This window comes from Schistocerca cancellata, chromosome 4 (assembly GCF_023864275.1).
Source record: "Schistocerca cancellata isolate TAMUIC-IGC-003103 chromosome 4, iqSchCanc2.1, whole genome shotgun sequence".
Classification (NCBI taxonomy): domain Eukaryota; kingdom Metazoa; phylum Arthropoda; class Insecta; order Orthoptera; family Acrididae; genus Schistocerca; species Schistocerca cancellata.
Genome location: NC_064629.1, coordinates 138,105,810 through 138,118,684, shown reverse-complemented (window position 1 = coordinate 138,118,684; position 12,875 = coordinate 138,105,810). Strand labels below are relative to the sequence as shown.

General features: G+C 41.9%; 1 protein-coding gene across 1 annotated transcript in view; it reads left to right on the top strand.

The window, feature by feature from the left end:
• Positions 1-12,875, top strand: part of LOC126183926 (paired amphipathic helix protein Sin3b-like) — a 280,872-nt gene that overhangs the window by 233,736 nt on the left and 34,261 nt on the right. The window contains exon 19 of the mRNA XM_049926273.1: positions 6,246-6,428. Within this exon, the coding sequence (XP_049782230.1) occupies positions 6,246-6,428 (183 nt within the window). The remainder of the gene's footprint in view (positions 1-6,245; positions 6,429-12,875) is intronic.

The window sequence follows — 12,875 nt, the reverse complement described above, 5'->3', positions numbered from 1 at the left end:
GACGGCGCCCCAGAGATTTTGTGCGAGACACACCCCAGTGCACTTGGTGAAGGAGGCGCAAGACCGAAGCACGCAAAGACGCCGGTACCACAACACGTGGCGAAGCATTGTCAGTGGAGAGGAGGATAACACCATCCCTAGCCATGAGGTGGTAGCGCAAAGTGTAGTAGTTCCGCAACGGATCGGAATTCTTAGCGGACGGGCGATCTGGCCAACCCTTCTGAATACAGCGTAAAACCCGGGAGAGGGTAGGGTCAGAACCCGTAGCAGCCGCCAGCCTGTCCCCAGTGATGGGGAACCCGTCCACAACCCGCTGCTTGGCAACATCCAGGTGGAAACACAAAAGTTCGTCCCTATCGAATGCCTGATCAGGACCCATGGGAAGGCGAGACAGAGCATCAGCATTCGCATGTTGAGCCGTTGGCCGGAAATGAATCTCATAATTGAAACGGGACAAGTAAAGAGCCCAACGCTGGAGGCGGTGTGCAGCCTTGTCGGGAAGTGACGTTGATGGATGAAACAAGGAAACAAGTGGTTTGTGATCCGTAACAAGATGAAATTTTGAGACATAGAGAAAAACATCAAACTTATGAAGAGCATAAATGATGGCCAAAGCTTCTTTCTCAATTTGAGAATACTTTTGTTGGGCATCCGTGAGCGTTTTGGAGGCATAAGCAATGGGTTGTTCCGAACCGCCAGAAAAACGGTGCGCAAGGACTGCACCAACCCCGTATTGAGAGGCGTCTGTGGCAAGAACAAGATGGTGGCCAGGTCGATAAGTAGCCAGGCACGGGGCCTGTTTCAGCATAGTCTTCAACTTCTGGAAAGCCGCTTCACATGACGTGGACCAGTGAAAAGGCACGTTTTTATGCAACAGGCGATGCAACGGCTGAGCCACCAAAGCCGTAGACGGTAAAAACTTGTGATAGTATGCTATTTTCCCCAAGAAGGCCTGCAGTTCCTTAACAGATGTAGGGCGAGGAAGGGCGTCGATCGCAGCGACAGTTTGTTGAAGCGGACGAATACCATCCCGAGAGAGTTGAAACCCCAAGTACGTGATAGATGCCTGAAAAAAGTTTGATTTCTGAAGATTACACTTAAGACCGGCAGTGTGTAAGACATGAAAAAGTGTGCGGAGATTTTGAAGATGTTCTTCAGTGGTGGAGCCAGTGACAACAATGTCGTTCATGTAATTGATACACCCAGGGACAGGGAGCAATAATTGTTCCAAGAATCACTGAAAGAGAGCAGGGGTGCTAGCAACCCCGAATGGCAAGCGTTGGCATTGATAGAGACCGAAAGGCGTGTTAAGGACCAGAAACTGCCGGGAAGCAGTGTCGAGAGGAAGTTGATGATAAGCTTCTGACAGGTCAATTTTAGAAAAATACTGGCCTCCAGCAAGTTTAGTGAACAGTTCTTCAGGACGGGGCATAGGGTAAGTGTCGATGAGGCATTGAGCATTTACAGTGGCTTTGAAATCGCCACAGAGACGAATATCACCATTTGACTTAGCATCTACGACGACAGGAGAGGACCATTCACTGGAAGTGACAGGAAGCAATACCCCTGAAGCAGTGAGACGATCCAACTCCCGTTTTACTCGATCACGAAGGGCCACAGGAATGGGCTGAGCCCGAAAAAACTTAGGCCGAGCAGTGGGTTTGAGCGTGATATGAGCTTCAAAGTCGTTTGCATGGCCTAACCCAGGAGAAAAAAGGGACAAAAATGTCGTCGACAAGGAATCCAGTTGAGCATAAGGAATAGCATCAGAGACAATATTGACAGAGTCATCTATGGAGAACACAAAAACGCGAAAGGCATCAAAACCAAAAAGATTTTCTGCGTTGCTCTGGTCGACCACAACTATGGGAACAGTGCGAACGACGGATTTGTAAGATACCTCAGCATTAAACTGTCCCAAGAGAGAAATCTTCTGTTTATTGTACGTCCGTAATTGCCGAGTGACAGGGGACAGGAGTGGAGAACCCAGCTGAAGATACGTCTGAGAATTAATTATACTGGCAGCAGAACCGGTATCCACTTGCATGCGAACATCTCGACCAAGGATTTGGACAGTGAGGAATAACTTCCCTGAAAGGGAAGAAGTGCAATTGACAGACAACACAGAATCAGAATCAGCGTCATGTTCATGAACATCATGTATGTGGTCGGATTTGCAAACGGAAGACACATGACCTTTCTTTTTGCAGTTGTGACACACAGCCCTACGTTGGGGACAATCCTCGCGTGAATGTTTCTTAAAACACTGCGGACATGAAGGAAGTTGCCGGGGGTTTTGCTGCAGTTTCTTAGCGGGTTGTTTACGGCTAGGCCGAGGCTGCGCGTGGGAGCGCACTGCGGCCACATCGGCCGGCGGGGACGCGCCGCACGCGTCGTCAACAGCGCACAGAGGTTGAATTTCCCTGACATCACCCCACGACTCTATTTGTGCCCCAGCGGTGCGAGAAATTTCAAAAGACTGCGCAATGGAGAGATCTTCATCTAGAGTCACATTCGCCAACTGAAGGGCACGTTGTCGAACTTCTTTGTCGGGCGACGACCGGATAATAGCATCCCGTACCATGGAATTGGCATAGGATTCTTTGTGAACGTCAGTAACAAATTGACACTTTGGACTGAGGCCGTGAAGTTCAGCAGCCCAAGCGCGATAGGATTGATTTGGTTGTTTTTGACAACGATAAAAGGCAACACGAGAGGCTACCACATGTGTTTGCTTTTGAAAATAGACAGACAGAAGTGAGCACATTTCAGCAAAGGACAAAGATGCAGGATCCTTCAAAGGAGCCAATTGGGACAACAACCGATACATTTGAGGTGAAATCCAGGAAAGGAACAGAGACTTACATGGTTGTTCGTCCGTGACATGAAATGCCAAGAAGTGCTGTCGAAGACGTTTTTCATAATCAGACCAGTCTTCCGCCGTCTCGTCATAAGGAGGAAAAGGAGGTATAGTCAACGACGAGAAATGCCCCACATTTGACGCCGCGACGAAATCGCGAATCGCCGCTGTTAGAAGCGTTTGCTGTTCAAGGAGATTTTGCAATAGTTGCTTGACAGTAGCCATGGAACCCTGTGAGTCAACGGTGAAAAGGAAAAAACCACTACCTCGTCGCCAATTGTTAGAACTTCAAGTTTAACACATATATTTCTGAACGACACAACAACACATATAAGTCACAGAGTAAGTTGACAAGTAAGACATGTGTACATGTTAGCATTCGAATGAGCACTGAGTCCCAGTCTAGCGGCCGCTGCTCGGCTGGCCGCTTAGGTGGCGCAGCTGCTGCATGGCTGGCAGACAGCGCCGCACGTAGAGGACGCGCGTAATTGCGCGGCGGCACTTTGAATGATCGGCGAGTCACAACAACTACATTAAACATTTCTGTTATTTCTGCCAGCTGCATGACCATTATGTCTAGCTGCACGTGATCAGATAATATTCCTGTAATACCTCCATATAATGAAAAACCTGCAGTGGGTTGAAAACTAGTTAATGCTACAGAAAAAAAATCAAATCAAAATTCAAAAAAGTGACTGGTTGCATATTATACCCATGTAAGTTACCAATTAAATCAGTCGCATTTGGCCGTCCACACTGGATATAGTGAATTTACTGTAAAACTGTCATATATTTTAAAAATATTGTAGCTTTAGATTTCATATATAATACTAAAAATTTTTTTTTCTTTTACACAATTGATATTCATATTGACAGAAGACTGTCATAACTCTTAGCTGAATGAGGACAGGTCTATAATGGTCAACTTCCGTACTTGATCTGCCTGTGAAAGAGTGCATTGATTTATCTATTTATTTATGTATTTATTTATTTTTACACACACACACACACACACACACACACACACACACACACACCTACCTTGATGTGCCTGTGAAAAGAGTGCATGGTACACAGTTATAGATACTGTAGTTTTGTTATATAGCTTAAGAGGCATATTACATGTGAAAGTTCTCCTCATGTGTCAGTATTTTCCTCATGAAACTGAGAAGGTTCACTTGCAACTACATTATCCAAGAACTCAGTGCCACCAAGATTACACAATATCTGCTGCATTTGATCTTCATTTTATTTGCTATGAACCTCTCTTTGGTCATTCTGAATAATAGGTCTGCTAGATAAATGTTGTGAATAGGGTATTTCCCACTAGACTATAAGGTCATATTATCTGTAAACAATAAGCTCTGTTCATCACAGTGCAAGTGATTTACAAATATTATACATAGGGGAGGCTCGAGTGTGGATATCTGAGGCCCATGACATTGCTCACCAAGTGGAGCTTGGTTTCTAGGTAGGATTGTAAGATTGTCTCCATAGCATGTCAGCCTACTCAACAATGCAGTCAAAAGCCTTACTATGACCATGAAGTGTTAATGTTATGAATTCCTTCTTCACATTACTTCATTATCTTTGTTACCAATGGAGACGATGCCATAGATGTGGACTGCCATTTCCAAAATCAATGTTGTGCACTGTGTTGCATATGTTATTATTTTAAAAGTCTTTGAGAAGCTAATTTTTCATTTCAGATTCCAAATTATTAGCCAGTTTCAGGAATTATAGATGTTGATCTTTAGCTCGATACTTCAGTTGGGTCACATTTATGTTGACTGGTACTGTTAGAGTGTGTGTTAAAAAACCATGTGAAAGTGGCAGTGGAGAAGTATTTATTTATTATTGTGGCTAGTGGTTCTGTAATTTCAAAAATAATTTTCTTCAGACAACACGACATACCACAGGCATTTGGATTCTGAATGCTCGTAAGCTTCCACAATGCTTCTAACATTAGGATGCATGTTCCTCAACTCACTCTGTGTACAATAGCTGTTTTACATTATAATACTTGTGAGATCTTTACCCATGTCTGGAATCTCATTTTACAGTTTTTTTTCAACTATTATCACAAAGTACTCATCAAATTTATCAGAAATGCCAGAATTTACAGAAGCAGCAGGCTTTGTCTTATGTTCTTTGATTAGATCATAGCCTGTCTTGTAGGCTTGTGGGTCTTTTCAGTATAACTGATGGTACAAACCTTTGTAACCTCTTCAATTTCTGATCTGTTAGAATCATCTTTTCTGTTAACTATAACAATAACACATGTTCTTTGTAATGGGCTGGGTTGCAGATTTGAAGCAGCTGTTTTACACCCACATTCATTTCATATTAAATGCTTTATGTGAGGGTACCAGGTTTTTTTTGTTTTGTATTTTTCTGTCTTTCTTGCAATTTTCTCACAGAACATGTCTTAAGTACTATCAAATTTAGCTTTTAGGACATTAAATACAAATCTGAACATGAGAAATGATAATCCACTTTCCGGATGACAACATATGTAACATTAGATGGCAAATGACTCTGTGGTCAGGGCTCAACACTTTCAATGCAGCCAGTGGTTGCTGCTACCTTCAGGGTGGCTCTGTGTTGTGCTGCCTTGCTGGCATGTCCTTGTTACATGGCATTGAGTGAAATGGTTACTGTATTTTCTTATCTCACTTGTTAGAAATCATTCCTACTTCTCTCTCCTTACCATTTTTTTCTGTTTTCCTTACCCAATATTAGTTAAGTAATTAACAACTTATATCATATAAGTATTTGTCTAACTAATCAAACATAAATCTTTTTCCATCATATGCATGCTACAATGTGGAATGTTAGTCATTAATTAGTAATATGTTCCCTTAAGTGCTGGTTGAATAAAGACACACAGAGTGAAGTTGCAAATGTTAACATTCCACAAATAACCAGAAATTAGTGTCGTAATATTCTGTTGTGCATTAATAAAAAATAAATTAAAAAATAAGTGACTGAAGGTGAATTGTATTGATCTCTCTCATAGTTGGCACTTCATTGTGTAATTTGTTTTACTTTCCTTACCTTGTGTCTGTCATTGATTTGATGTTCAGAGTGACTGTTTCCTTTGATACAAAAGCCTAATGTACCTTCTCCAAATGCAGTTACACTTACCAGAAACTTGGAAATGTTTCATCTCTTAGACTTTCCTGCAGTGTGTAATATTGTTAAGGAAATCTGGCTGTTCTTGTCATTAAAACAGCATGTTTCAGATGAAATTGAGCATCATAACTTTGTAATGTTGTTTGATCAAGGCCCAACAACTTTGCTATGATAACACCTATCCATTTCAAGAATTTTATGCAGCATTACAGCTAAGTAAGTAGTTATACATTGCAATGGTTTATCTCAGTTGCAGTTCCTAGTGACTGATGAAACTTGCCGAGAATGTATTGATCTGTATCATCAAGAAAAGAAACATGGTGGGGCTGGCGGAGACTGTAAAACTGCTTATTTAAGAATCCCAGCAGAGCAGTCTTACCAACGGAAAGCTGAAAAACTTCTATTAAAAGAAAACTGTTTTAAAGTTGTAATTGTGAGTATTTATTTTGATTTGTTTGTTTCTCTTTAGAATTATTTTGAAAATAATGGCTGGATGTATGTTTTGTATTAGTAGGCATGTTGATGTGGTTGAGCATAAGAATCATGATAATTGTGTTTCTTTCTATGACAGATCAGTATCATGTGTACCAGTACTGAAAACATTGGGCACAAATATGGTTGTGTATTGCAAATTAGAACTGTGTGATGGATCAGGTCTCACATTTGGATACCTATTTTTGTGCAGCGTGTATGAGTTGTACTGCACCCAAATGCCATATGAACTGACTCGAATCTTAAATTTGCTACAATTGTTCTAATGCTATCCCAGCGGCTAGCAAGCTAGACAGTATAGAAGAGTTTGGCAACTCCAAAAACTCGGCATCATACATATTTGGGGAAAAAAAGGGAGAAACATGGGCCAAGTGAAACTTCAAATCAGTCCATGGGGAAGGGGATGAGAAGCTTGGTGGATCCATGGGATTTCATAAAAGTTTGTTCCCTAGATAGCAGTTAATAGAAAGCAGCTTATAGCTGTCTCCCACCAGCAGCTGGGACCAGTTTATGGCAAACTCTCAATCCAGAGGTTAGCCAGTGTCGTCATTCCTCTGTCACTGTTAATTTTGAGCAAGTCTCAGTGGTCATTATTGGTGGTAATGGTCCAGTGCTATGTGTTGCTGTGAGTGAAAATTTTTCTTTTTGTGGCTTAATCATAAAAGTAGTAGAAAGTTCTAAAAACAAAAAATAGGGGAAGGGGGGAGGGGGACAGCTTACTCCTCAAGATATGTTGTACGTCAGTGAGTTGGTGGCTGTTGAAACCCCTCTGAGCCACCTGCCACACTTGAATTGTTTTATACTTGCTCACATATTTTGGGCTCTGCTTGTATACCGTGTACCCTGTTATAAAGAGAGATGAGGAGTCACTTGAAGAAATGTTATCATTTTACATCCAGAAAGGCTCTTTCTGTAAATCTAAACTAACTAGAGGGATATCAAAATAGTACTCTTGTAGCTGAATTACAATTATGCCATAAAAGAACGTAAGAGAATATCTGGTTGTAGCAGAATTGCACAATAGCCCTCTTTTAGGAAGTGTGTTTCAACATAAAGATGTGAGACAAAGAAAGAATTATTTATATGAAATAGATTATGGGGAACGCAAAGGAAAGGATGGACGGGAATTCATGAGTTCCAGCCACACTGGGCATTGTGGTAATACAGTGATGCAAGTTGAAAATTTGTACCAGACCTGGCCTCAAATCAGGATGCCTAGTAGCTACTCTAGAACGGTTGCCTTAACCACCTCTGCCATGTGGACATGCTTTTCATTCAACCCCGATTCTCAGTTTATTGCACGCAGCGTTGCTCATCCCTTAACCCCTAGAGTTCAGACAACACTAATGCATCCACAGAGAAGCAAATGACATGGATCTGTAACACTCTTACAAAAATTTCTATATTTGAGTGTTGTCTGTTCTGTCAGATGGTTGGAGAATGATATGTAATTTGACTTGACTTGAAAATGTGCATACCACATCACAGACACAGGGTGATACTGCTTTAAATGTCAACTGAACCTTTAAATGTGCATGCAAAGTAATGCTTACAGGTGTCAGTGATAGGGATCATACAAATGACTATCCGGTGTTGGAGAGTACATACTACTAAACATTAGGTTCAAGGAAGTAATCCTAACAAGACTGAGAATAGTGCACTGCATCTTAACACGTTGTCACATTCTGCAGCACCAGGAGCAGCCAGTTTGTAATGTGTGTGACATACTAGACTAATTTCACCACATATTAACTGAATGCATTTTACGTACTGGCGAGAGGGTGCATAGATTTCCATGGATCTATGTCCTCTATTTTAAATGATGATATGGTGAATATGGTGCAAATTTTGAAAATCTATGTAGTTACAGGAGACCATGCTTAACTGATAAGGAGATGTTAGTGTGGTATTGAGCGTTTGGCTCTTCCATGTAGCATTTGGCTCTTCCATTTTGTCATCATTCAGGTTACCACATGCATATGTTTATTTTATTTTTATATAATTTAAGAGTAAAGGACACCTCTCCCCAAATAGTGGAAGCATTTAGTCACTGACAGAAGCACACAAAAGAGGAGGAAAGCTTGCTAGTTTCAGAAATAAATCCTACCTGCAACTAGAGGAAACACACACACATCCTTGGCACAGGCACCCGTGAACCTCCTCTGCAAAAGACTGTTACTGTTCCATCTTAACTACATACACCCCAACTCCAAAATTGAAACTCATGCCCTCCACCACCTGGAAGAGCATTCCAGACACCACCTCTATAATTTTTCAAATCTTTTGACATTCTAAACCTTGGTGCATCACCACCCTGCAACACCTATCCTACCCACAGTGACCCCCTCATGAACCCCACATAACAGAGGCCCTATCTACGAGGGTTGGAACTTTAATAGTGGCAACTATTTATTTACAGCTCGTAAAAAATAGATATGTGTTTCAAAGTTTTACTGACCTTCAAAGCAGTCACCAACAATGTGTATAACCCGTTGCCAGCGACGTGGAAGTCGTAGGGTACTCTTACCGGTGCCAGTTGACAGTTTGAGCAGCGCGGTCTATTGCCTGACAAATTTGTAGCAGTTCTGACGCGAATGCTGTGAAGTGTTTCCTCCAGTTTAGAAATCGAGTTGGACTCACAAGGACTTAAGTCAGGGGAGTGCAGCAGGTGGTATAGCATTTAGCAGCCTCCTCAGTCAAACAAATCAGTAACAGCTTGAGCATTGTCCTGCAAAATGATGGTCAGGTCCTGCAGAAAGTGTCATCATTTCTGTCTCTAAGCTGGTCGTAGGTTGTGTTCCAAAAATGAACTTCTTTGAGGGGGAAGGTATATAAACAGATCCACAGCACACCCATGGGCACCATAGGCATCCTATGCCAACCTTTTAATGAGCCCTCTACAGGAAATGGTGATACCTCATAAAACCCCTTGTCTTGATCAGGTTCATTGATGATATCTTCATGATCTGGACTCAGAGCCAAGACCCCATATTTTCATTTCTCCATAACCTCCATAACTCTCCCATCTGCTTCACTTGGTCCTCCTCAATCCACATCCCAACTTTCTGGACGTTGACCTCCACCTTTCTGATGGCTCCTTTCACACCACTGTCCATATTAAATCCACTGACCACCAACTGTACCTGCATTTCAACAGCTGTCATCACTTCTACATCAAAAAATCTCTCTAACATAGCCTGGCTACCTGTGGATGGCACATCTGTAGTCATCAGAACTTCCTTGCCCAGTATGCCGAAGGTCTCATGAGGACGTTAACAGACAGGCACTAACTGCCAACCTAGTCCGCAAACAATACCAGCCTGGACTGAAACAACTGAACATATCCTTTGCCGGGTCTTTGTTTATCTACCATAATGCCATGAAATTAGGTACAATCTACCCAAGATCTTTCCCACCTGTGCTTAAGTGGTATTCCATTGCCCACCCAACCTACGCAACATTCTAGTCCAGTGCTATGCCACTCCCAGTCCCACCCCATTGCCATAGGGATCATATCTATGTGGAGGACCCAGTTGTAAGACCTGCTCCAGGCTTATCCTTACCCCTTCAGAGGCAGGGCCACCTGTGAAAGCAGCCATTTCATATCCCAACTCTGTTGCAATCACTGCATAGCGTTTTGTATTGGTATGACAAGCAACCAGCTCCTCATCAGAATGAATGGCCATCACAAAATTGTGGCCAAAAACAAAGTTCACCACCCAATGGCACAACACTCACCAAAGCGTAACAGGCTTAATTTCAATGGCTGCTTCACAACACAGGCTGCATGGATCCTTCCCTCTACTGCCAGTTCTTTTTGTGTATGCAGATGGAAGTTATCCATGCAAAACATTCTTTGCTCTAGTAACCCTTTTGGCCTCAATCTTTCCACCCAACATTTTCCTCTTCCTCTTCCTGTGTACTATTACCCACTTTCCAGTTGAAGTCTCCACATCACCTCCATCGTGTGCGAATCCCTGCCAGTGTCGGCACCAGCACCTGTGAATCACATGCCTAACCCTTGCACCTGCCACCGATCCCTCCCTGAATTCCTAGCCAGTGAACTGGCTACCATTCTCTGAACCACTAGCTACTCACCACAACTCCTCTTCCTGCATCCCACCTCACTCTCCATCTACCCATTCCACCTTGAAGATATTTGTAATTTCAGCACAGCAGGTCTGTATTTGTAAAATATCTCATTATTAGTGTTATTATTATTTGCATTGATTCATAGGTTTAAACTCTCATCATGCTTATATATTTTTCTAATTGATTGTGAATTCTGCTGTTGTTATTCATACCAATTATCAAAATTACTGTGTTTTTTGGAAGGTGTTAATAATACGCACTAGATCTAAATATCTATTTCATTGTGTTTTTTGATCAGACACAGTAACATTGAGTCATTTGCAAATTTTGTATGTGAGGAAAGGGTACAACATTGTGTTGTGTAATTACTATAATATTTGATTGTGACTCATACGTAAAGTTATCACATATAAGGTGACAGTGTTGTGGCTCTGCTATCCTGTGCTGGACAATAAGTTAAAAAAAATCCAGATTTAAATTATTAACACCACCATTAGTTAGGATAATAAAACATTTTATGCTACAAAGAACATAGTTGATGAAGATGTGTAACTCTGTGGGGAAAAAACCTCATGAAGTTGAGCATTTGAGCTATATTTGATATATTCAGACGTCTAGAGATCTGTCAAAAATGGACTTTATCATATCTAGATGCTTAAATGACTGTATATTGATATTCAGTTCAAACCCAGTAACTCCCACTGATATAAATGTATGCTGTTGGGGTATCAGTACATAGCAAACTAGAGATCGGCAGGCCAGTCTTTCTAATGTTGTGTCTGCACTTGCAAGTAAAAGAATGTGTGCTGAACTTTAGGACATTCTGGTTGACTGCCATACAAAAGTTTTATACAAAACTCTTTGGTGGCACCCTTGTTTCTGAAATCTCTGTGCTCTACAAACCCTTACTTCTGTGTGGTGTAATGACCTCATTTGAACTACTTCACTGTCTGAGACATCCCAGACTGTTTGAGAACTGAGAATATATTTGTCAAAATCAAGATATTTAGTGTGGCTTATTAACAACTTGAATGCACAGCATTGATATTCCTCAATAGTATTTATTTAATAATTCATTACGAATCAGCTCTCTAGACCATCATCAGATAACTTAATACTAAACAGTTATCCCACACATCAATGAGCATTCATAGCTGTACAAACATATGTGACATTTTGCCACTCTATACCAATCAATACAAAAACACACGCATAATGTAATCAAAAATGGAAAATCCAGGTAGGAATATCAGCAATTTAGGAAAAGACAGATTGCTGCTTACTGTAAAGAAGACATGTCCAGTTGCAAACAGTTACAATTAAAAAACACACAAAGCTTTCAGCCACAGCCTTTATCAGTACAAGAGAGAGCCACACCATTCACACACACAACCAAGCGCACCTCACATGCACGTGATCACCAGCTCCAGCATCTCAGGCTGGAATGCATAATTTAATTCATAAAGAAGCCATAAACAACTAGATCGTATATTACTTAATAATCAAAGATAAAAAGTATAGGAATGTTTACGCCAAAAAATGTTGTATGAGTGAGTAATGGCTCAGACTACTATATGTTACGGGCAAGATGGTGAAAGTGATGAACAGGCTGAAAAAACAGAAGGGCAGGAAGAAGGGAGAAAGGAGTCTATGGGATGTGGATGTGGAATAGTTACAACAACCGTTTATCTGATAGTGAGAAAAATGTCACCTGACTGGTGCTACTTTAGTAACGGTGGATCCTGAAACTACACTCCTGGAAATTGAAATAAGAACACCATGAATTCATTGTCCCAGGAAGGGGAAACTTTATTGACACATTCCTGGGGTCAGATACATCACATGATCACACTGACAGAACCACAGGCACATAGACACAGGCAACAGAGCATGCACAATGTCGGCACTAGTACAGTGTATATCCACCTTTCGCAGCAATGCAGGCTGCTATTCTCCCATGGAGACGATCGTAGAGATGCTGGATGTAGTCCTGTGGAACGGCTTTCCATGCCATTTCCACCTGGCGCCTCAGTTGGACCAGCGTTCGTGCTGGACGTGCAGACCGCGTGAGACGACGCTTCATCCAGTCCCAAACATGCTCAATGGGAGACAGATCCGGAGATCTTGCTGGCCAGGGTAGTTGACTTACACCTTCTAGAGCACGTTGGGTGGCACGGGATACATGCGGACGTGCATTGTCCTGTTGGAACAGCAAGTTCCCTTGCCGGTCTAGGAATGGTAGAACGATGGGTTCGATGACGGTTTGGATGTACCGTGCACTATTCAGTGTCCCCTC